This window comes from Hypanus sabinus, chromosome 3, assembly GCF_030144855.1.
Source record: "Hypanus sabinus isolate sHypSab1 chromosome 3, sHypSab1.hap1, whole genome shotgun sequence".
In the NCBI taxonomy this organism is placed as follows: Eukaryota; Metazoa; Chordata; class Chondrichthyes; order Myliobatiformes; family Dasyatidae; genus Hypanus; species Hypanus sabinus.
Window position 1 is genome coordinate 34,590,204 of NC_082708.1, and position 26,222 is coordinate 34,616,425.

Here is a 26,222-nt window from a genome sequence, read left to right on the forward strand (position 1 = left end):
ACCATCCTCACACTTCCCTGACATGTTGCCTGAGCAGCTGACTGGAAGGCACAATGCATGTTGCTTATGTTATTATGATCCATTGACATGTCATTTCTTCCAGGTCCCACTGTAACCACATCCTGCTTGACTGATGTCATCGTTATGTGTTGTATCTCTAAAACATAAAGCTAATCGAAAGCAAAAGATGGGAGCCGGGCGACAACGTGTTGTTTCGTTTATAAGCGACGCGCGCACGTATGACGTGATTAAATGAATTACTTAATCAAACGATGTATTTACAATACTACTGGAATATTACTTTGATATTAAATACAGAGCCGTCATCGCACTGCAAGACCGTGCAGCAGCGTCACGAAGCGAGCGCCTCCTCCTCCGCCACAGTGAGGTTGACGTGAGGCGGTGGGAAGGTCCGGATCACTCTGAGTGGCGACTGAATCCCGGAGGGTTGTCCTGTCTAATCGGAGCCACCTCGCCGCATGTAAATAAACAGTGTGTCGGAGCGGACGGAAAATATTCGCGTGTTTCAGTTCCCGGCGTAACTGAGCCCGGTTCGCGGAGTAGGGAGGGATTCCAGAAGTCCAGTAGGTAAGCTCGGGTTCGATTGTTCTCGAACATGTCCTGGCTGAATGCGACGAGTCCCTCTCATTTTGTCGCAGCTCGTAAGTCAAATCTACAGGCTGACTTTAGTTCCACGACTTTTGACCGTTATGTACCTTTTGCGCTCGATAAAAGAAATTCCAACTTACTCGGCCCTCAGTTCAGAATGCTAAAACTTAAGGCCTTGGTTTTAATGCTTTTCAGTTTTATCCCGGGTTCTCGCTTTCCTTTCATAATAGGAAAAGATGTGCACAGAGCCTGTTGAAATGTCTGTAATTTCCAGCCACAATAGTGTAGTAAGGCATGATGAAGAAGCAACACACGCAAAATTGAGCGGACCAGGGGACCTTTCGGCCCGAAACGTCGACTGTACATTTTTCCATTGGTCCTGCCTGGTTTGCTGAGCCCCTCCATCATTTTATGTGTGTTGCTCGGATTTCCAGCATCTGCAGATTTTCTCTTATTTTCGGTATAATGAAGAAGTTGGCCGATAATTAAAAACATGCAGTTCATTTACAGAACATAAGTTTCAGTGAAAGGGAGAACAACGGTTTGGTCAGAAAAGTGCCAACTTCCTTTCCTATTTCTTCGTCTTCCCAAAAGGCTAACAAAATTCAGCATGCCTGTGGTGACTCTTACAGATGCACCATAGAGAGCATCCTATCTGGATGAATCACAGTTTGGTGTGGCAACGGTTCTACCCAAGATCATCAGAAATTGTAGAGAGATGTCAGTACAGCCTGGTACGTAATGAAAACCTCTATTAATTCAATCTACATGTCCTGCTGCCTCTAGAAAGCAGCTGATGTAGTCAAGGACTCCTGTCATGTCAATCACTCTCATTCCCCTCCTGTTGAAGATTTTAAAAAAATCCTGACAACATGAACCACCAGACAAGCTTCTATCCTACTGTTATCAGTCTTTTGAATGGACCCCTTATCTGCTAAAGGTTGAACTCGTGAGGTACCCAGTCTACCTAATTCTGGCCTGTGCACTTTCTTTGTCTTTCTGCACTGTCTTTTAGTTGCTTCTCTGTGTCTGTAATACTATTTTGTGTTCTGCTTTCTTTTTACTATGTCATTGTAGTTGTGTACAGTATAATGTATAAAACAAAAGCTGTATCTCAGTGCATACAGTATGATGAAATATCAATAAAAGCTGTATCTCAGTGCATACAGTATGATGAAATATCAATAAAATCCAGGCCAGAGAAGTGTGAGGGCAGTGCATGAGGGGAAACTATCAGTAACTATCAGGATATCAAGTGTGTCAAGGAATTTGGGAGTACGCATCCAGAGATTTTAAAAATGGAAGGATGTCAATAAGGTGGTTCAAAGATGTGAGATGTTTTTGTTTATTTCCTGAGATGTTCAATATAAGATCAGGTGCACCATGTTGGAACTCAGTGTGAGCGTAATTAGCGTGCAGGTGACAGAAACTCTCATGACATCTAAACAAAACTTGAATGTGTTCTTGAAGAGTGAAGACTGACAGGGCAATGGTCCTGCAATGGTAACTGTCATTTCAAGAGGACTGGAAAATAAAAGCAAGGATATAATGTTGAGAGACTTTATAAATCATTGGTGAGGCCTTACTTGAGTATTGTGAGGAAGTTTGGGTTCCTTATCTTAGAAGGGTTTACTGAAAGGAGGGTTACAAAAATGATTCCAGGATTAAACAGCTCTTGTCATATGAAGAGTGTCTGATGGCTCTGGGCCAGTGTTCACTAGAATTCAGAAGAGTGAGGGGTGACCGCATTGAAACTTACTGAACGAACGGTGAGAGGCCTGATAGTGTAGATGTGGAGAGGATGTTTCCTATGGTGGGAGAGTCTAATAATAGAGGAAATAGTCTCAGAATAGAGGGCTGTTCGAGGAACTACTTTAGCCAGAAAGTGGTGAATCTGTAGAATTCTTTGCCACAGGCAGCTGTGGAGGCCAAGTTGTTATGTACATTTAAGCCAGAGGTTGTTAGATTCTTGATTGGTCAGGGCATGAAGGGAGGGGATTGGGCTGAGGGGGAAATGGGATCAGCCAGGATGAAATGGCAGAGCAGACTCAATGGGCCAAATGGGCTAATTCTGCTTCTATATCTTATGATATATAGATTTTCATTGCCAAGATTTGTATTGTGCCACAGAATCAGTTGAGATATATAATTAATTTATGTAGTGCAAGACAGAGTGAAAAAAATAGAGGTGGTGTAGATGGGTTCATTGTCCATTCAGAAATCTGATGGTGGAGGGGAAGAAGCTGTTCCTGAAGTGTTGAGGAACCATTGTTGGTGGGGGCAGTGGATAATTTTCCAGGTTTTTAAGGAGCAATTTTCAAGAAAACCATGGTGAATGAAAGAGCAGAGATGCAGTCATGAGCATTTTGAATTAATTTCAGTTGTTCTTCTGTTTAAATAAGTTTATCATATTTTAATTTTATTAGGTATGGAAAGTTGCAATCTTCCCACCAAGAATAAACCTGAGAGTCTTAATCATATCAAAGAAGAATATAAACAGGCATTTATCTTGATAAATAAAGGTCTTGCTGCAGATGAATCGGGTCAAAAAGAAGCCGCAAAGCAGTATTACAAACAGGGAAAAGTGCATTTACATAATGGGTTGCATATTCCAACAAATACTCGTGAATGCATAGGTGCTGAGTGGGACGTGGCTCGTCAAATGCAAGATAAAATGAGTGCAGCACTAAATAACATATGTACAAGACTGACTATTTTGGAGCTTGATGAAAATCCGGCAGCATCTAATCAATTAAACCAGACACCTGGAACTTCAGGGTCAAATTATCCAAAGGCAGAGTCAAGACTATATCCAGTTCTACCGACGCTTTGCGAAGAGAAATCTTCAAATCCACCACCTGCCTCTCAGTCTTCTGCTGTGAAGATGAACAGAACTGCAAATGGAAGCTCATCCTGTACAGCCCCTAATCTTTCATCACTAGATACTGTACCTGTAATAAATGAGCTGCCTCCTGTATACACACCTGAGGCTGTAGGTGGGCATATGACACTTTCCTATGGCACCGAATCTGGTGAAGTGGCCGTTGTAGGTGATGGCGCCTATGGACAAAGTACACAACCCCGTTCTTTGGAACCACTCAGTATGGATGCCTGTGAACTTATTTTAATTGAACAAGGTGTACAGATTTTCTACGTAACCCCTGATGGACAAGTGAGTGCACCCTCGTATCCTGGATTTCTCCGCATTGTGACATTTTCAGAGAACGGTACTGTTGCAGCACAAGGCAGACCACCACCTTTTCTGCAGGTAAGAAATCTTCAGATAATTGAAAAGATATTGTTTATTAACTCTGTCATCAGAATGTATAAAGTTTATTGATTTTATTGTGCTGGAGTCCAGTTTCTTTTATTGGTAATTGTTAAAAGAAATTGGAAATAATAGGAGACGTACAAATAGTTCAGTTTTTTAAAGTATTTTTATATACTGTATGTTTAGAGTAATTTTTTTATCATCTACCTAACTACCTGCTAGGAACACACACAAAATGCTGGTAGAACACAGCAGGCCAGGTAGCATCTATAGGGAGAAGCGATGTTGACGTTTCGGCCCGAAACGTCGACAGCGCTTCTCCCTATAGATGCTGCCTGGCCTGCTGTGTTCTACCAGCGTTTGTTGTTGCTTGAATTTCCAGCATCTGCAGATTTCCTCGTGTTTCCCTGCTAGGAATTTGGTTTAAGTAAACTTATAATCAAATAACGATTTGGTAAAAGCTTGAGAGAAATAGGTTAATAATAACTTATTTATAGAGTACTTTTCATACAAACAGTGTAGTTCAAAGTGCTTTACAATAGGATAAAGCGCAAACTGAAAGTAAAAGAAAAAGATGTTAGGTGAAAACAAGGTTAAATAGCTTTTGAGCTGCCGTTTAAAAGCGTCAACTGAGTCTGCATCCTTTATACTTTTAGGGATTGAGTTCCACAGTTTAGGAGCATAGTTCAAAAAAGCTGATTTACCAGTTATCTTTTGAGGGTTGGAACGTAGAACTGTACATCACATTATGGGGCCTTTAGCCCACTACATTCTGTGGACTAATATAAACCTACTCCATGACCAATCTGACTCTTCCCTCCTATGTAGCCCATACCTTCCATTTTTCCTACCTTTGTCTGCCTTTCTTAGAGTCTCTTAACTGTCCTTGTTGTATCAGCCTTTACGACAACCCCCAGTAGTGTGTTCCAGGAACCTGCCACTTGTCACATTTATTAGAAACAAAACCTACCTCTGGCATCTCCCTTAAACTTTCTTCCATTTACCTTAAATGCATGTCCTCTGGTATTGGTCATTGCTGACCCCTGGGAAAGAGATGCTGGCTGCCCACTCTCATAATCCTATATATCTCTATCAAGTTGCCTCACATCTTCCTTCACTCCAAAGAGAGAAGCCATCTTACTCAATCTTTCCTCGTAAGACATTTTCTTGGTTCCAGGCAGCATCTTGGTAAATTTCCTCTGACCATTTTCTAAAACTTTCACATCGTTCCTGTCATGAGATGACCAAAACTGAACACAATACTCCAAATGTGGTCTAACCAGTGTTTTATAGAACTACAACATTACCTTGTGGCTCTTGAACTCAATCCCCAACTAATCAAGGCCAACAGTATATGCCTGCTTATCCATCCCATCAACTTGAGGGATCTATGGACTTGGATCCCAAGAATCCTCTATTTCTCTACACTAAGCATTCTGCTATTAACCTTGTACCCTGCCTTCAAGTTCGACCTTCCAATGCAAATCTCTTCACACTTTTCCGGGTTGACCTCCATTTGCCACTTCTCTGCCCAGAGAATCTTGAAAGTTCAAAGTAAAATTAATTATCAGAGTACATACATGTCACCGCATACAACCCTGAGATTCTTTTTCCGTGGGAATACTTAGCAAATCTATAGAATAGTAATGGTAAACTGTAAACATCAGGAACTGCTAACTATAAACAGACTGAGCAAATGCAGATATAAATAAATAGCAATAAATACTAAGCATGAAATAACAATGTAGCAGAGTCCTTAAGTGAGTGTGGTTATCACCTTTTGTTCAAGAGCCTGATGGTTGAGGGGTAGTATCTGACCTTGAACTTGGTCGTGCGAGTCCTGAGGCACCTGTGCCTTCCACCTGATGGCAGCAGTGAGAGAAGAGCATGGCCTGGGTGGTGAGAATCTTTGATGGTGGATGCTGCTTTTCTATGGCAATGTTTCCTGTAGATGTGCTCGATGTTCAGGAGGATTTTACCCATGATGTACTGGTCCTGTTTCACTACCTTTTGTAGGATTTTTGGCTCAAAGGCATCGGTGTTCCCATACCAGGCTGTAGTTCAGCCAGTCAGCACACTTTCCACCACACATCTATAGAAATTCACCAAAGTTTTCAGTGACATGTCGAACCTCTGCAGACTCTTGTAGAAGTAGAGGAGCTAGCATGCTTTCTTTGCAATAATATTTATATGATAGTGTTACGGATTCAAGCAACAATAAATATGAATTAGGCAAGGGTTTTTATAACCAACAACATGTTTATTAAACACTGAAAACAAACCCCCCCCAAAAAGTAAACAAATCACTAACATAACCGGAAATCAGCTGCTGTGCAGCAGCTTAAACAGTTCTTAAAGCAATGAAGCTTAAACAGTTAATAAAGCGATGTTGCAAAAACAGTTCTTCAAAGTAATTTTGCAAAAGTTCAAAATGCTCACAGTCCATTTTAGGGAGAGACTTTTTAAGATGATTTAAATTTTCTTTCACGTCGTGTTGCTTCAGTTCCCAAATCGAACTTTTCCCACGAAGACTTTACGTTACAAAACGGCTTAAAGGCACTGACCTTTTCTTTACAACACTGTACTCAATCCTTTCTGCTATTTCGCAGGGATTAACATGAGAACAGTCAACGAATTCCTTCCGAATAAGGATCAAACAAGGTCGAACCTGTTTCACCGTCGAAATCAACTCTCCTCGATCTTTCATCTCCCGAACTCTGATCTTCACTCTCCACTGATTCTCAACTAGCAGTATTATAAAGAAACTGCTGGCAATGACCTTTTAAACTTTAGGTATTAGATAAAACTTCATCTTTCAACTAAATTGCGTCATAACATTAAATCACGCAGCGGCATGAAGTCAACATGGCAAATCCAGCCACGAACTGCCCCTCCTCACAGGGAGGGGTCCTCCTTTTAGACCCTGTTTTTTTAAAAAAAACCTGTCACATGACCTCTACTGGCGGGAAAATGACGTCACTCCACCATCACAAGACCATTACCTCAAGTCCAGTATAACTTCAACCCCAGTCATGTGATAAGGGTCACGTGTCACGGGTACGTAACAATAGGCCCAGGACAGGCTCTCTGAGATGTCCTGGAATCTTTCGCAGTAAGGAACTGCCAATCAATAGTAGGGATGTGAAGTTACCCATGACTGCAATCCTGTTCATTTTGCATCCTTCCAAAATGAGGCCTACTTACATGGTCCTCAGTGACAGAGCTGCTATTGGGGAGCCCATCGAATACTCCCTGTAGAGTGGATTGCCCCTTTCCTGTTTCTGACTTCTACATACAGTGATTCAGTATACGATTCCTGCACGACATCCCCCACCTTTTGCCAATGTGATGTCCCTGATTAGTAATGCCATTCCCTACTGCCCCCATCTAATCACTAAGCCCCAGATCATCAGCAGCCAATCCTGTCGTCGTGACAACCAAATCTTTGTAATGGCCTCAGCATTGTAATTCCATGTACCGAACCATGTGCATTGTTAACTACCCTATTCCTAATATTTCTTGTATTGGTGACAATTGCTGACCTAGTTGTCAAATAGATCTGACTGCTGGTTTAAACTTGGTGTTACAAGGAAAAATAATAATAAATCTTACTTGGAGTAAAACCAAGATGCACTGGAAATCAGCAAGTCAAGCAGCTGTGAAAAGAAAGTTAATGCTCTACGTCATTTTGATATAATGCATATCTTTTTGAATTGAAGAGTTACATTAGATTTTTAAATAGTTGATTTAATTAATCAGATATTATTGTGTATTATGTTGCCAATACTGTAGAAAAACAAAGTTCTTAGCAACACAATTCTTTTTGTTTCCTCGTCTGGATTTTATTGTCTAGGTTTGTGACTGGGTATATCCACTGATACCCAGTCAATCTCCTGTGCTGCAGTGTAATAATGGAGTGTACATGTTTCCAGACATAATGTCACAAAATCCTGATGTCTACGTTGGAGTAGTGTTATCCTCAGAGCTGCCATCTTCAGACCACAAACTCTTTGAAGACTTGTTGAAACAAATGACTTGCTTGAAAGTTCAGGTAAGTTTCAAGAACTCAGATACATTGTACTACCTATATAAATCTGTGTGGACAGAATGCTGGAGGAACTCAGCAGGTCAGGCTGCATCTATGGAGGGGAGCTCTGATGTTCCTGACATTTTGGGCTGAGACCCTTCTTGAGGACATATAAATCTACCACTTGTATAACTTTAGTTCATTTTAAAATGTGCAAACCTTTTAAACTATACAAGTGTTTTTAAGCATTTATTGTTTTGGTTTGATGGCAAGATCAGTATTTATTGCCTTGGCTGCCTTGAACTGCTGCATTATGCTTATGCTGAGGGTACTCCAAAGGACTGTTGTAAAGTGAGTTCCAGATTTTGACCCAGTGTTAAAACAGTATTGCTATACTTCCACATGGGAGGAACTTGCAGATAACTGTATTCCCTAAATCCTTCATCCTTCGAGGTGGTAGCCCTCAGGAGTTTGGGAAATGACATCAGACTAGCCTGAGTGAGAGCAATAGATAATGTACAGTACAGTTATTGAGCACTGGTGGTAGAGGAAATAAATGTTTAGGATGATGAATTGGTTGCTTCAAGCAGGCTGCCATGTACCAGGTAGAGACAAGCTTCTTGAGAGTATTCTGTCACATTCCTTACTTGACTCCTTTGGTTAGTGGATGCAGCTTTGGCTTATCATGAGGCCAATCACTTGATGCACGCCTGTTGGCTTTTGACCGGTACTACTACTGCTGCTGCTGCCGCCACATAGGCCACTGACTGCAGCTTGCTAGAGTCTTCCAAGTTGTCCCCAGGTGTAGTCAATCTTTGAAGATCCTTCCTTTCCCAGAAGAGGTGTTGTGGAGCTTCTGTTGGCATTTCTGCAGCATTGAGGTTTTACAGGATGGGTTTGCATCTTGCAGTTGGGCTCAGGACTGTCCATGGTGGAGTTGACCTGCACTTGTTGGCACAGTGTTTATGTGGCTGACCCAGTTGAGTTCCTGATCTTTCCAATGTCATCTTCACAGTGGTAACGTCTTGGAATCTCAAGGGTAGGTGGCTAATCTCTTCTGTTGGTAGCAGTTATTGCTTGACACTTTACTGGCACAAATGTTAATTGCCATTTCCCAAACAATGTCTGAATATTATCTGCTGCATGGCTGGGTGGGCTGTCTTTAGCGTTCCTAAGCTGAGATCTGCCATGAAGAATGGGGATGATCTTGAACCTCTTCCTCCAAATAACCATATTATTATTTACCACCATGTTAAACAAAATGTGGTAGGACTTAGTGGTTTTGTGAGAAATGTCTGTGAGATTGCTTAACTTTATATTTATGGCATTTTGCATCCTGTGTTGCAGCTTCAGTAGGTTGGTATAAAAGCACTGCTGTAAATATTCCGCAGGTAAAGCAGCATCTGTAGATAGAGAGGTGAATACCTCTGTGGTTAACAACACCTTATGGTTCTTGGTAATGGGTCTTCAACCTGAAATGTTCACTCTGTTTCTCATTCCAGTGATGCCGAAACTCCTCAGGTAAGGATGTTTAGATGAATTTTCATAATTCTAGACTGCCAAGATGAGTGCTGATGTCACTCAATGTCTTAACATAGTTTATTGAGCTTTTGTACAGAGATGGAGTATCACTTTTTTTTTAGAAAAGAGATGATTACCAAGCTTTTTATCTTGTTTTGTAGCATGAAATAACTTGTATTTCACTAGATTATTTCTGTTTAGGATTCTGAAGCTTCAGCTAATGACATTAATTTGAGTGAAACGGTGCCGCTGAATCATGAAACACAATCAAGTAACCAGGAGCATGTCCTGCCGGAGTGGAGTGAAAAAGTAGCACGTGGAATTTTAACGGGTAAGCAGTTCATGTGCGCAAGAAACAGAACTATGTCAGCTTTTAGAAGCATGTATGTAAGTCAAGTACTTAATTAAATAGTGGTTCACTTTTTTAGGTTTGAATAGAAACAGAAGCTTAGTAATCAAACAGCATCTGTATCGAGAATAAATTGACATTTTATTTCGAAGACCTTATGTGGGAGAAAAAAGCAAATTTGCTCAGTTTTCCAGTATAGATAGTTTTTTTGATTTTTTTTCAGTCTTGTTTAAAAGTTGTGATGCTATTTGCCCATCTCAATTTAAAGTTTTTGATGACTGCTTTTCTTCAATGTCCCAAACCATATATATTCTAAAAGCACCATTTTGGTCCACAGTTTTATATGGAGTAGCAGTATTTCTCAATCATGTGATTAAAGATTATTTTTCCATCTTAGAGGAATGTGCACTCAGTGGCCACTTCATTAGGTACACCTACTCATGACTGCAAATATCTATTCAGCCAGTTGTATGGTAGTAACTCAATGCATAAAATAATGCAGACACAGTCAAGAGGTAGTTCAGACCAAGAATCAGAATGGAGAAGAAATGTGCTGTAAGTACTTTGACCGTGATTGTTGATGCCAGACAGAGTGTTTAACTATTTCAGAAACTGCCGTCAGGAATCGGTCTTAGCCTGAAACATTGACTGTGAATTAATTTCCATACATGTTGCCAAACCTGCTGAGTTGCAGATGGTAGCAATGTGAAATAAGATGGAAACAAACATGAAAAGTTAACTCCTTTAGAGTCCGTAAGACAAAGGAGCTGAAGTCGGCCATTTGGCCCATCGCGTCTGCTCCACCATTTCATCATGAACTGATCCAATCATGCCTTTAGTCCCATTCCTCCACCTTCTCACCACAACCATTGATTCCCTGACTACTCAGATACCGATCAATCTCTGCTTTAAATACACCCAATGACCCGGCCTCCGCTGCCGCCCGTGGCAACAAGTTCCACTGATTCACCACCCTCTGGCTAAAATTTTTTTTTCGCACCTCTGTTCTGAATGGGCGACCTGAAATCCTCAAGTCATGCCCTCTCGTACTAGACTCCCCCACCATGGGAAACAACTTTGCCACATCCACTCTGTCCATGCCTTTCAACATTTGAAATGTTTCTATGAGGTCCCCCCTCATTCTTCTAAACTCCAAGGAGTACAGTCCAAGAGCGGTCAAATGTTCCTCATATGTTAACCCTCTCATTCCCAGAATCATTAGTGAATCTTCTCTGAACCCTTTCCAACGTCAGCACATCCTTTCTTAAATAAGGAGCCCAAAACTGCACACAGTATTCCAAGTGAGGTCTTAACAGTGCCTTATAGAGCCTCAACATCACATCCCTGCTCCTGTACTCTATTCCTCTAGAAATGAATGCCAACATTGCATTCGCCTTCTTCACCACCGACTCAACCTGGAGGTTAACCTTAAGGGTATCCTGCACGAGAACTCCCGAGTCCCATTGCATCTCAACTTTGAATTCTCTCCCCATTTAAATAATAGTCTGCCCGTTTATTTCTTCTACCAAAGAGCATGACCGTACACTTTCCGACATTGTAATTCATTTGCTACTTCTTTGCCCATTCCCCCAATCTATCCAAGTCTCTCTGCAAACTCTCTGTTTCCTCAGCACTACCGGCCCCTCCACCTATCTTTGAATCATCAGCAAATTTAGATTAGATTAGATTGTGAGGACACTCAGTCCTCATTTATTGTCATTTAGTAATGCATGCATTAAGAAATGATGCAATGTTCCTCCAGTATGATATCACAAAAACACAAGACAGACCAAGACTAACTTACAAAAACCACATAGTTATAACATATAGTTACAACAGTGCAAATCAATGCTGTAATTTGATAAGGGCAGACCATGGACACGGTAAAGGAAAGTCTCAAAGTCCCGACAGCCCATCACCTCACGCAGACGGTAGAAGGAAGAAGAACTCTTCCTGCCATGAACCTCCAGCGCCGCAAAGCTTCCCGATGCAGCCTCTGGAAGCGTCTGACCACAGCCAACTCTGAGTCCATCCGAAAAACTCCGAGCCTCCGACACCGAGCACCATCTCTGCCGAGCGCTTCGAACCCGGCCCCGGCTGCCAAGCAACAAGCAAAGCCGAGGATTCGAGGCCTTCCTCTCCGGAGATTTCTCAATCGCACAGTAGCAACGGCAGTGAAACAGGCATGTCAGAAGTTTCACCGGATGTTCCTCCGTGCTTCTCACGTCCATCCCCATCAAATCAGGATTGTGCACGGTCCCTACTTACAGATAACGCATATTCATTCCTGGAGTGGCCGCGCGCGCTGCTGTCACGCTGCCATTTTCTCGCCATCTTAGCCACAAAGCCATCTATTCCATAATCCAAATCATTGATATACAACGTAAAAAGAAGCGGCCCCCAACACGAATCCCTGCGGAACACCACTGGTAACCGGCAGCCAACCAGAATGGGATCCCTTTATTCCCACTCTCTGTTTCCTGCCAATCAACCAACGCCCTATCCACGTATATAATTTTACCGTAATTCCATGGGCTCTTATCTTGTTCAACAGCCTCATGTGCGGCACCTTGTCAAAGGCCTTCTGAAAGTCCAAATACACAACATCCACTACATCTCCCTTGGCTAGCCTACTTGTAATTTCCTCAAAAAATTGCACTAGGTTTGTCAGGCAGGATTTTCCTTTAAGGAAACCATGCTGAGTTCTGCCTATCTTGTCATATGCTTCCAGATACTCTGTAACCTCAGCCTTGTAACAATCAACTCCAACAACTTCCCAACCACCGATGTCAAGCTAACAGGTCTATAATTTCCTTTTTGCTTCCTTGACCCCCCTCTTAAATAGCAGAGTGACATTTGCAATCTTCCAGTCCTCCAGAACTAGGCCAGAATCTGACTTTTGAAAGATCATTGCTAATGCTTCCACAGTTTCCACTGCTAATTCCTTCAGAACACGAGGGTGTATTCCATCTGGTCCAGGAGATTTATCTACCCTGAGACTATTCAGTTTCCTGAGTACTTTCTCTGTCGTAATTGTGACTGCGCATATTTCTCTTCCCTGACACCCTTGAGTGTCCGGTATATTGCTGATGTCTTCCTCAGTGAAGACTGATGCAAAATACTCGTTCAGTTCCTCTGCCATCTCCTTATCCCCCATTACAATTTCTCCAGCATCATTTTCTATCGGTCCTATATCTACTCTCACCTGTCTTTTAGTCTTTATATACTTGAAAAAGCCTTTAGTATCCTCTTTGATATTATTTGCTAGCTTCCTTTCATAGTTTATCTTTTCCCTCTTAATGATCTACTTAGTTTCCTTTTGTAAGCTTTTAAAAACTTCCCAGTCCTCTGTTTTGTGTATGCCCTCTGCTTTGCTTTTACTTTGGCTTTGATTTCTCTTGTCAGCCACGGTTGTATCCTTTTTCCTTCGAAAACTTCTTTTTCTTTGGAATATATCCGTCTTGCACCTTCCTCACTCCTCGCATAAACTTCAGCCACTGCTGCTCTGACGTCCTTCCTGCTAGTGTCCCTTTCCGGTCAACCTTGGCCAGTTCCTCTCTCATGCTACTGTAATCTCTTTTACTCCACTGTAATACCGACACATCGGATTTCGGCTTCTCTTCCTCAAATTTCACAGTGAACTCAATCATGTTGTGATCACTGCCTCTTAAGGGTTCCTTCACTTCCATCTCTCTAATTACCTCTGGTCATAATCATTGAGCAATATAGTGTGGATACAGACCCTTGGCACAATGAGTATGTGCAGACCATGGTACCCACCTAGCTAGTCCTAATTTTTTATGTTTGGCTCGTATCCCTCTAAGCCCCACCATTCCATGTACCTATCCAAAAGCTTCTTGAATATTGTTTTTAAATATTGTACTTGCCTCAATTATCACCTCTTGACAGCTTGTTCTGTATACTCACCATCATCTTCATGAAGAAATTGTTCCTTGGGCCCTTTTCAGATCTCTTCCTACTCACCCTGAAAATGTGCTTGTTGGTTTGGACTTCTCCACCATAGGAAAAATTCTGTTACCATCCACTTTATTTATGTGTTTCATAATTTTAAAAACTTCTATAAGGTCCCTCCCATTCTCCTATGTTCTAAGAAATAAAGACCTGGCTTGGCCAACTTTTCTAGTCCTGGCAACATTCTCAAGTCTCTTCACTCTCTTCAGTTGAATTGCGTCTTTCTGATAGTAGGCTGACCAAAACTTGGCACTGTACAAAAGTGTGGCCTCACTAGCAACATGTACAACATATAAAATAATGTTCAACTCCTATCGTCAGTGCTCCAGAGGACAGTGTGGTAAATGCCTTTTCACTATCCTCTCTGTCTGTGACACTGTTTTTAATGATATGTGCAGTAGTACTTCCAGTTCCCTCTGTACCATTACATTCCTTAGTCCCATACCATTCTTGGTATAAGCCCTACTCTGGTTTGTCTTACCAAAAAGCATCACCTCACACTTAGCTGTATTGAAATCCATTTGCCATCCCTTGGCTCACTAGCTTGTAGCCTACGATAACCTTCTTCACTATCAACAACACTTCCTAATTTTTTGTTATTTGCAAATTTACTGATCAAGCCTTATGGCTTTGTATCCCAATCATGTATATAGATAAAGAATGATAATGTCCCAACATCAACCTCCATTCCAAGAAACAATCTTCAACCACCACCCTCTGTTTCTTATCTTGGAGCTAATTTTCAATCCACCTAACTAGGTCTCTTTGGATTCCATGGGATTGAACCTTCCAGACCAGCCTACCATGTTGTCAAAGGCCTTGCTAAAATCCAAAAGGATGACATCTCCAGCACCACCATCATGTACCTTTTTGGTTACCTCTTCATAAAACTCCAGGGTTTGTCAAACACGACTTGCTATGTACAAAGCCATGCTGATTCCTTGTTATCAAACTCTGTCTATCCAAATACTGGTAGATTCTGTCCCTCTGATTTCGCTCCAGTTACTTCCTCACTACTGATATCAGGTTGACAGGCCTGTAGTTCCCTGGCTTGACCTTGCTGCTGTTATTAATCGAGTTGTATTGTTATGTCTCCCCGCTTGCTGTGAAATGGGGACTTCTCTCTTTCCCGTATTCGGGGGAGAGAGAGAGAGAGAGAGAGAGAGCCTGTGGTGTGTCGAATTACTGGGTGAACGAGTAGTCTTTGGGGTACTGCAAGTCTGTGTCTTTATTGATGCTTTGCTGCATGCGTGAGTGCTCAGTGGGGGTGCCAGTGCTTTTTTGCTGCTGAGGAAGGGGGGGAACATTGCTTTGCTGCTGCTTATGTGTGGGAGGGGGCTTTGGGATTCTAACATTTAACTGTCTGTCATCCTTTGGGGCACTCCTCTGTTTTCGTGGATGCTTGTGAGGAAAAAGAATTTCAGGATGTATATTGTATGCAATTCTCTGACATTAAAAGTACCTATTGAAAACTTAAGCTACTTTCCAGCGTTTGGGAACCGCCAGTGGCTAAAGATGATCTCTGCAATTTCCTCTCCAGGCTCCCATGCAACTTGTGAATGTACTTGGTCAGGCCCTGGTGATTTATCCACATTAACATACTGTATGATTGCAAATACCTCCTCCCTGCTAATATGAACATCCCTCTGTATTTCCTCAGTAAATACAGTGGGAAAATATTTGTTTAAAAATCCCAACCATTTCCTGTGGCTTAAGACGTAGATAGCCTTGTTGCTCTCTAAAGTGACCTACTTTTCAGCTAGCTAACGTTTTACCCTTAATATAACTATAGTATCTCTTGTGATTTTTCTTAACATTACATGCCATCTCTGTTCCCTGCAGGTTTCCGTCATTTTATAGCCATTGAGGGATTTTTTTGCTTTTGGCTTCCTAGACCCAATGTATGATTTCTTTTTCTTGACCATTCTCAATATTACTTGTCTGCCAAGGTTCCCTGGACTTGCCAAGTTTGCCTTTCAGCCTAACAACACCATGCTGTTGCTGGACACTTGCTATCAAGCTCTTAATAGTCTCTCGCCTCCCATTCCTTTTCCTTCAAGCAGGTTCACCAATCAACCTCTGTTAGATTATGTCTAGTTCCTCTAAAGTTAGCCCAGACCCAGTTTAGGAGCCTAACCTGTTCACTTGTCCAATCCTTGCCATAGATGCTGCCTCATCTTCTGGCTTTTTTCCTTTTATTTCGGCACTCCATTAAAATCGGACTACTTAAGTCTTGAGAATCAGTCTGAAAACATTGATGGAATGCCTTTTGTGTGTAGGAAATTCTGAGATGAAAAAGGATTGTGTAACTCACTTCCTGTCAACATGATTACTATTATCTTTGAAAATTGAAATCTCATTATTTTTCAGGTGCGTCTTGGTTGAGCTGGGGTTTAGTTAAAGGTGCTGAGTTCACTGGTAAAGCAATCCAGAAAGGAGCCACTAAACTGAGAGAGCATATTCAGCCTGAAGATAAACCTGCAACAGTCAGTCCCACTGTGCAAAAAGGACTAAGTGTTGCACGACAAGCAACAGGAGGGGCTGTAAAAGTCAGCCAATTTTTGGGTAAGTAAACAATCTGGATCATTCATATCACCGACCTGGAAGCCACTGAGAGTGTTCTCAAGCAAAATATAATATCTGGTCATAAATGTAAGAGATTCTCCAGATGCTGGAAGTCCAGAGTAACACACACTTTGGAAGTTAAGCAGCATCTATGGAATATAGAGTCCACATGTCAGGTCGAAACCCTTCATCAGAACTGGCCTGAAATGTTGACTCTTTATTTCTATAATATCTGGTCTATACATTAAATGGGTTTTAAGGAGCGTACTTCAAAAGAGGTGGAGAGGTTTGGTAAATAGGGTGGATCTTTGTATTTGGGCTCTTGCATTGCTGAAGGCACAGGGATGAATATAGAGTATATTAAAAATCTGGGATATTCAAAATTTTCAAAATTTGCAGACTTTTAATAGGGTACTGGGGCAAGAGAAAACTGCTGTTTATGTCTGGGATGAAGCTATGAAGGAATTTAACAAGTATGTGTATCTTTAAATGGAGACATGGCGCAACACTCCCTGTAGGCCATCAAAGACCAGAATGAAAGTGAGTATGGCTTAGGCAGCCGAATTTTGAATAAACTTAAGCCTAAAAGCAGAAAATAGTGGGCAGGCCAGGAGCATGCTGGAATAGTTAAGACCAGTGACCAAAAGGCATGGATGAAGTTTCAAACTAAGGATATCTGAGACAGGACAGAGTCAAGCAATTTTAATACTCTTAGTAACTAGGCAGGTGTACACTCAGTGGCCACTTAATTAGGTACACTTGTACAACTGCTTGTTAATGTAGCTATCTAATCAGTTAATCATGTGGCAGCAACTCAATGAATAAAAGTATGTAGACATGATCAAGGGGTTTAGTCATTGTTCAGCCCAAACATCGGAATTGAGACTTAATATGATCTAAGTGTCTTTGACTGTGGAATAATTGTTTATGCCAGATGGGGTGTGGTTTCAGTATCTCAGAAACTGCTGGTCTCTTGGGATTTTCATACACAACAGTCCAGAGTTAATAGGGAATGGGGCACAAAACAAAAAAAGTCCAGTGAGCGGTGAAAATGCCTTGTTAATGAAAGAGATCAGAAGAAAATGGCCAGATTGGTTCAAGTTGACAGGCAACATTAACTCAAGTAACCATGTGTTGTAACAGTGGTGTACATAACAACATCTCTGAACACACAACATATTGGACCTTGAAGTGGATGGGCTACAGGAGTAGAAAACCACAAACGCACTCAGGGTCCAGTTTATTAGGCACCAAAGGTACCTAGTAAAGTGGCTACTGAGTGTACATGGTTGGATGTTTGTTTAACATCAGCCTCCATTGTCCAGAATAAATATGGAGTTGGTGACTAGGCAATGGCCTTTGGCAAGCAAAGAATACTGTGGCTTCACTGTTCTAAATATTTGATGGTAAGAAATTTCTCCTCATCCAGTCCTGAATGACGGATAAGCAAGGTGAGATTTGAATAGTGATGTTATGGAATTGAGGTTGTTGAGTAATGATTTATTGAATACAAGTTACGGGGTCAATGAGAAGTTGTAGCCGTAACGGAGTCAGGCAGTTTATGGATGTGCTGGTTATATTTGGAGCATTTAAGAAACTCTTGGGCACATGGTTGATAAAAAAAAAATGGAGGGCAATGTAGGATGGAAGGGTTAGATTGATCATTTTGTAGGTTGCCAAAGGGCCTATACTGTGCTGTAAAATTTTTAATATTCTGAAAAGAACTTCCTAACCTAATTGCATCGTCTAGGATTAGGTCTGTGGCCATTCAGGTAGTAGCTCGGAGTATTTTTTATAGTACTCGGGGTTTTTCCCTCTACCACCTTCTTAAGCAGGACATTATAGACCCCTACCATGGGTTGCCAGAGTGGAGGAGGGAAGGAATCCTCATTTGCCTACCAATCCTTCATCTATTTAATCTATTCCCTGAGTTCTTGGTTAAGGTCATTTTCTGTTTGCTGTATCCAGGCCCCTTAAACTTTATACTCCTATTTTCCTTCTCTATTGTTTCCAAAGACGGCAGCTTTCACATATCCAGCGTAAAACTCTGCTGAAGGAACTCAGCAAGTCGAGCAGCTTTTGTCTCCACAGATGCTGCTGAGCCCCTCCAGTAGATTGATTATTGACCCAGATTCCAGTATCTATAATCTCGTGTGTCCTTGGCTTATCAAATATTTCTTCATAGCTACAATTTTATAGTAAGCAACATTCTTGTAAATTCCTTTTCATGTTGTTCAGTGTAGTCAAATCTTTATTTTTTTGATAACCTTTATCAGAATGATAAGGTAGCATTCATCCTTTGATCTAACTGGTGTATAAAGTTTTAGCATAATTTCTCTGCTCGTGCATTCTATGCTTCGGTCAATAAAATAAAGCTTTCCATATGTCTTTATGTTCGCACTTACTGATATGTTAGCAAGGTCTTGGTAGTCAATGCAAAATAAAAGGATTTTCATAAGAATTTAATGAACTAATCATGCCATAGCATCAACAAAATAGAGGAGATCATAGCTTGCGCTTGAATTTTGTCCTTTACCTTTAATTGTGGAGGATTGTATGTTCATACACTTTTTTTGTATCTTTGGTTTATACTTTATACAGTCCATAGTGAAGGCCCTTAAACTAAGTAGTTGTATATGTCTGAACCTTAAAGGTAGTTTTACATGTCCTCTTTTCATTAATTCACAGTTGATGGACTTTGTACTGTTGCTAGTACTGTTGGAAGAGAGCTTGCTCCACACGTAAAGAAGCATGGAAGTAAACTTATTCCAGAATCTGTTAAAAAAGATAATGGTTCAAAAGCCAAGCTAGATGGAGCCCTTATGGTGGCAGCAAGTGGAGTTCAAGGTACAGTTCATATTTTGCATTTTTATTAGCTTATTTGATATCCTTGTTGTTTTCCTTGTTTTCTGTCATACAGAATAACTGTTAAATTAAGACAATTCATGTTCAATAAACTTGGTGCAGGAAGAGCATTATTTAGAAGAGTAAACTTAATTATTTTTTTAAAAAAGCAAAGTATTGGGTCTATGAAGGGTCCTCTACTGTCAACCCTTCCAAATGATTAATGTAAGTTGTTTGCTCATATCCTTTTTGGGTGTACATACAAGTCCATGGTTCACAATACAATAAAACTCCAATAGGTCACACCCTTGGGACTTTGGTAGAGCTGAACTAGTGTAGATTATTAGACGCTACTGCAGTTAATATCACAATACACTTTTAATACATTTAAAATGTTTTCGGTCTCTAGGGTAGTAATCTCAGGATTGCTGCCTGTGCCACGTGTTAGTGAGTGCAAGAATAGTATGATCAGGCGTATTAATGTGTGGCTGAGAGACTGGTGTAGGGGCAGGGCTTCAGATTCCTGGATCATTGGGGCCTCTTCTGGGGAGGTATGACCTGTACAAAAAGGATGGGTTACACCTGAACCCAAAGGGATCCAATATCTTGGCAGGCTCATTTAATAAAGCTGTTAGGGAGAGCTTAAGCTAATTTGGCAGGGGGATGGAAACCAGAGTGATAGGGCTGAGGAAGGGGGAAACAGAAATAAATCAAAGATAGCGTGCAACAGAGATTATAGAAAGAACAGGCAAGAGATGAGGCTTAATCAAAGCCAGTGGCATGAGTTACAGGGCAGTAGAGGTGTGGTGCAGTTAAAACAGAAAGCAACAAATACTGGACTGGGAGTGTTGTATTTGAATGCACGCAGCATAAGGAATAAAATAGACAATTTGAAATTCAGCTACAGATTGGCAAGTATGACGTTGTGGCCATCTCTGAAACTTGGCTAAAGGATGGCTGCCATTGGGAGCTGAACATCCAAGGATATACAGTTTATCGGAAAGATAGGTTAGTAGGCAGAGGAGGTGGTGTGGCTTTGTGTATAAAAAATAATATTAAATCATTAGAAAGAGAATACATAGGATTGGAAGGTGTAGAGTCTCTATGGGTTGAGTTAAGAAATGGCAAGATTAAAAGGACCCTAATGACAACTGTATCCAGGCCTCCACACAGCAGCCGGGATGTGGATTACAAATTACAGCAGGAGGAAGAAAAGGCATGTCAGAAAGGCAATGTCATGATAATCATTGAGGATTTTAACATGAAAGTGGATTGGTAAAACCAGGTCAGTACTGGACCTCAAGAGAGAATTTGTAGAATGTCTAAGGGATGGCTTTTTAGAACAGCTTGTTGTTGAGCCCATAAGGGGATCAGCTGTGCTGGATTCGGTGTTGTGGAAGGTTCTGGAGGTGATAAGAGAACTTAAGGTGAAGGAACACTGTTCACAATTTGATTGAGTTCACATTGAAATTTGAGAGGGAAAAAATTAAATCCAATGTGTCGGTATTTCAATGGAAATTACAATGGCATGGGAGGGGAACTGGTCGAAGTTGACTGGAAAGGACCATTTACAGGAAAGATGGCAGAGCACCAATGGCTGGAGTTTTTGCGAAAAATGAGATATGTGGAAGATATGTTCCAAATCAGAAGATATTTTCAAAGGGAAGACGGACACTACTGCGGCTGACACATGAAGTCAGAGCCAAAGTATGAGCAAAAGAGAGGGCAGATTTATACTGTAACTATTGTTTATGTTTTTTTTTCATCTGCAATGGAATTTGTATGTTTGTAATTTCTTTATTAATATATCATTTGTATTCTGTCCATATTACTACTAATAATAAAAAGATTTAGAAAGAAGAGAGGGCAGACAAGGAAGCCAAAGCCAGTGGGAGGATAGAGGATTGGGGAGCTTTTAATAACTTGCAGAAGGAAACAGAAGGTCACTTGGAAGGAAAAGATGAATTATGAGAGGAAGCTGGCCACTAATATCAAAGAAAATACTAAAGGCTATTTTAAATATATAAAGGGTAAAAGACAGTCGAGGGTAGATATAGGACCAATACAAAATGACGCTGGAGATATTGTAATGAGAGATGCAGGCATGGCAGAGGAACTGAATGTGTATTTTACATCAGTCTTCACAGTGTAAGACATCTGCAGTGTACCGGACCTAAAAGAGTGTCAGAGAAGTGAAGTTAGTGCAGTGAAGATTACAATTGAGAAGGTGCTCAGGAAGCTTAATGGTCTGAGGTTGGATAAATCTTCCTGGACCTGATGGAATGCACCCTCGGGTTCTGAAGGAAGTAGCTAGAGAGATTGCGGAGGCATTAACAATGATCTTTCAAGAATTGATAGATTCTGGCATTGTACCGGATAACTGGAAAATTGCAAACATTACTCCGCTATTTAAGAAGGGTGGGAGGCAGGAGAAAGGAAACTATAGATCTGTTAGCCTGACAACAGTTGTTGGAATCGATTGTTAGGGATGAGGTTATGGAGTACCTGGAGGCACATGACAAGATAGGCCAAAGCCAGCATGGTTTCCTGAAAAGAAAATCCTGCCTAACAAACCTACTGCAATTCTTTGACGAAATTACAAGCAGGGTAGACAAAGGAGATGCAGATGTGGTGTACTTGGATTTTCAGGAGGCCTTTGACAAGATGCCACACATGAGGCTGCTTAGCAAGATAAGAGCCCATGGAATTACAGGGAAGTTTCTAGCATGGGTGGAGCATTGGCTGATCGGCAGACAACAGAGTGAGAATAAAACGATCCTATTCTGGCTGGCTGCTAGTAACAGGTCGGTGTTGGGACTGCTGCTTTTTACGATGTATGTCAATGATTTGGACTACAGTATTAATGATCACATCGTTCACTAACAACAACACCCATTGTTGATGTAACACCTATTCAATAAACTGATAAAAGACTAATGTAGGGTGACATGGTAATGTAATGGTTAGCAGAACGGTTTACAGTGCAGGTGACCCAGATTCAATTCCAGCTGCTGCCTGTAAGGAGTTTGTACGTCCTCCCTATGACTGCGTGGGTTTCTTCTAGCTGTTATGGTGTCCTCCCACAGTCCAAAGATGTACAGGTTAATTGGTCTTTGTAAGTTGTCCTGTGATTCAGCTCTGAGTAAACCGGGAGATTGCTGGGCTGCGTGGTTCAAGTGCCTGGTCCGCACTCTATCTCAAAGTTAATAAATAACCAATAGCTGCTGTGAATTCTGTTTTTGCTTTCTTACACAGGATTTGCAACTGTCTGGAATGGTTTAGAATGCGCAGCAAAATGCATAGCCAAAAGTGTTGCAGCAGAAACTGTTCACACGGTGAAACACAAGTAAGTTTCTTTTATTATTTGTGGTGGTGGTGGTGTGGAGTGGAATTAAATAAAAATTCAGTTTTTACAAGTTGTTTGTATTTTGTTGACATCTGATATTTTATGTTTTCAGAGACAGAAGCTCATTTGAAACAGCTTATATTTTATTGATTAAGTTAGCTTTTGGACATGATATCGTGATCATTATAAATCATTTTGGTCTTTTTTATAATACATCTTGCTGCTGTAGAATAATTTTCTACAAAATGGATGTAGAAATATTGCTGACTATATTTTCCACAGAATCCTATTGATAATCAGAAACTTGCTTTCTGCTGTTCCTGCGAATTGTGGAAATTCAATCCTTGCATCCTAAGTGAGCTAGTTATTTTGACTAGCTCGTTAAGTGAACTCCCATTTTAAAATTTTCCTAACTCCTGCCAGCTTTTGCACTGCGGTCCTATTCCCAAAAATATGGAGAAGGTTAATAAAATGCCTTTTAGTTTTATAAGGTTTTTTTTTTACCCAGGGTTGATGAATAAATGACCAGAGGGTACAGGTTTAAGGTGAGAGGAGAGAGGTATAACATGAATGAGAGATTTAAAAGGGACGATTTTTTTCATCCAGAGGGTGATCCTTGTATGTAATGAGCTGCCTGACAATGTGGTTGAGGCATGTACCTTAACAGCATTTATAAGGTACTTTAACAGAAACATGGATTAGAATGGTTTAGACGTGTATAAGCCAAATATGGGTAAATAAGACCAGCTTATTTGGTTGGCATACTCCTGCTGGGTCAAAGGGCTTTTTTTTTGTGGCATATGATTCTTAACTATTGTAAAGTTCTGCCTATGAACTGTTTACATTTTAGATTTAGTTACTACTAACTAATTTCACATATGGAAATAAGTGTACAGATATTTCCTCAAATGGCTTGCCGTAACTTGTACACTGCTCAAAGATAGAGGATCTCCAATTTTGAACCCTGTGCTGAGTTAATTGATCTTAATCTGTGTAGATCAGGGGTACTATTTTCCTAAACACAGGAGATTCTGCAGATGCTGGAAATCCAGAGAAAACATGCACAGAATGCTGGAGGAACTCCATAGGTCTGGCTGCATCTATGCAGAGGAATAAACAGTTGATGTTTCCAGCCTGAGACCCTTTTTCAGACCTTGTCCCGATGAAGGGTCTTGGCCCAAAACATTGTTTATTCCTCTCCATGGATATTGGCTGAACTGCCGAATTCTTCCAGCATTTTGTGTTACGTTACTATTTTCCCATCATGTTTCATTTCAAATGACTGAAGGTGAATGGAGCTTTTAATTTTTAAAAAAATCATTGATCTCGCTCCTTAAAATTACCCATGGTTCCATTCCCCCTTAACAGCTTGGTTTTCCAGCTACACCTAGGCAGTTAAATCCCTGGAACTGTTACTGCCTTTTAATTTGCAAAACTTGACATGCATCTGCTTTCCTCAAACCCCGACAAGTTCACTTTTCAAAAAAAGCATTGCCTTGAACCCTGCTCATAGTTAGCAATGTCTGTAGTAATTTAGCACTGCTGTTCAAGCCTGCTGTGCTCTGTGCTGTTTGCCTCATTTTTGTCAATGATCTTTCTATAGTGAAGCCATAATCTTTCACCATTAGAAAATATTTATTAGCTTGGGTAAATAAAACTGCCTCCCTTTCCCCAACCCACCCACAAATTTTACCCATGCTTATTTGAGATAGTTAAGCCAAACTCTGGTGATTAGTATGACTTTACAAAGTGTTATCCTTTATCTGGGGCTACACAAAGAATATCACAAAGAAAACTTCTTGCTCATTTTTCACTGATTGTTAAAGGGAAGATAAATTTCTAGATTTGAAGTCACTATGTACCATCCACCTTTATGAACTTGTGTAGATTTCAGGATTACATTGTAGGTTTCCTGAAAATTGGGGAAAAAATGGTCTCGTGTGTACTTTGGCACATTTAAACTAGCTATTATCTTTGGCCACAACCTCTTGTACTTATTCCATGTGGGTTGAACAGCTAGCTTAGCAAGTGGTCTGTTAGAGTGATCCATTAAGTATCTAGATGAGAAAAGACAATAGACAATAGGTGCAGAAGTAGACCATTCGGCCCTTTGAGCTTGCACCGCCATTCTGAGATCATGGCTGATCATCTATTATCAATACCTGGTTCCTGCCTTGTCCCCATATCCCTTGATTCCCCTATCCGTAAGATACCTATCAGGACAAAAGCAAAAAAAAAATCAATCCTTGGTAATGGAAGCAAAAGTAGGGGTTTGGTAATAATACTGCTGAAAAATGCAAGTAGACTTGTTCACATTTGTAGCTGTCTGCCTTTTCTGGCTCTTCTGCTTTAAATGATTATTGATGATCCATTCTAATAAAGGTACGGTGCTGCTGCTGGGAATGTTACAGACAACGCTGTAAACTCTGCCATCAATGTTGGTGTGACAGCTTTTAATATTGATCATCTGGGCATTAAAGCGATAGCACGACGCACTGCCAAGGAAACTGGAAATGCTATTCTCAAAGACTACAAATTGCAAGAGAAACAAGACAAACCAGTAAAAAAAGATTGATTTCACCTTTGAATAATTTGAATTTAGCTGATAAAATTAAATTCTAACATGCAATTTAACCAATGCTAATGAACTACTGTTTTGCAGAGTTATATTTTCAAATAACATGTAGGTTGATCTCGAAAGCTGAAAATCCTAAGGCACTTTGAAACAATGGCACTGAGTAACTCTCTTTTGATTGTCACATTGGCTTTATGATATGTTTATAAAGCATGAAAACGCTGGCTTTTTTTCCCCTCGATAACAACCTATCCCTATGAAGAATCTCTTTTAGATTTCTCATCTATGTTGAACTGAAGTGGGTGTGAATCAAAACATGTTATGATGCATATAGAAGTTTGGATTTGTTCATTAGATGTGATTTTTTTTTGACATGGCATGGGGGTTTGGGAAAATAGACAAAAGTGATTACAGTATTTAAAGTCTTTTCCTTGCATTTGCACCTAAAATGTATGCATCCATGCTGCTACATTGATTTAGGGTTTTGTATGCAAAATGACTGTGATTGAATGAAGGAGATAATGGATGTGCATTTTGTATAGAAGAATATTTAAGAGTAAGAATAAACCCAATTAGCAGCATTGGTATTTTGATATTGTCTGAGTATGTTTAAAGCTCAACTCAGTTGTGATAAAGCAAACAATTGTAGAAAAAATTTTTGCACTGGTAGCAATTTTTGCGCATCAGGTCATATGAGTGACCAAAACATTATCAGCACTGAGGAAAAAGAAGGTTGCTATTTTCAAGTTAGTCTAGTAGAGTGGCTTCAAATACTAATCCTTAATGGAAGAAGTTTATTGTTTTTATTTGTAATTATTTCTTTAAATTGCAAGAAAATATATAATTAGTAATCTGTAAAATGATATGTAAATTTGTGAGAACGATAACATAGAATGGTGAAAATTGAACAGGTGTTGCTGCTTCCTTAAAGATGCTGATAAGCAACTGTAACTACTGCTTCGGTAGAATAACATTTCACCTGTATCTTGTGCTTTAAGCTCGCAACAACCTTATTCACAAAGTGCCTTTGTTTGAGCCATCCTACACCATGTAGATATATTTGTACGATTGTTTATTTAAATGGTACTAATAGATTTGAATAAAGTTACTCTATTCACATAACAAATGATCCCCAAATCTGCT

At 40.5% G+C, this 26,222-nt stretch overlaps 1 protein-coding gene across 2 annotated transcripts; it reads left to right on the plus strand.

The window, feature by feature from the left end:
- Window positions 1-208: 208 nt before the first annotated feature.
- On the plus strand, window positions 209-26,222 carry sparta (spartin a). Of its 2 annotated transcripts, XM_059964066.1 has the most exons (9): window positions 209-588; window positions 1,242-1,343; window positions 3,036-3,877; window positions 7,734-7,931; window positions 9,630-9,759; window positions 16,120-16,314; window positions 19,003-19,161; window positions 22,414-22,504; window positions 24,887-26,222. In XM_059964066.1, exons 2-9 carry the CDS (start codon window positions 1,328-1,330, stop codon window positions 25,077-25,079), a joined length of 1,824 nt encoding a protein of 607 aa, XP_059820049.1. In that variant the 5' UTR covers window positions 209-588; window positions 1,242-1,327; the 3' UTR covers window positions 25,080-26,222. The 2 variants fall into 2 exon arrangements, with proteins under 2 accessions (XP_059820049.1, XP_059820050.1); XM_059964067.1 differs by lacking the exon at window positions 1,242-1,343 and having other exon boundaries at window positions 211-588.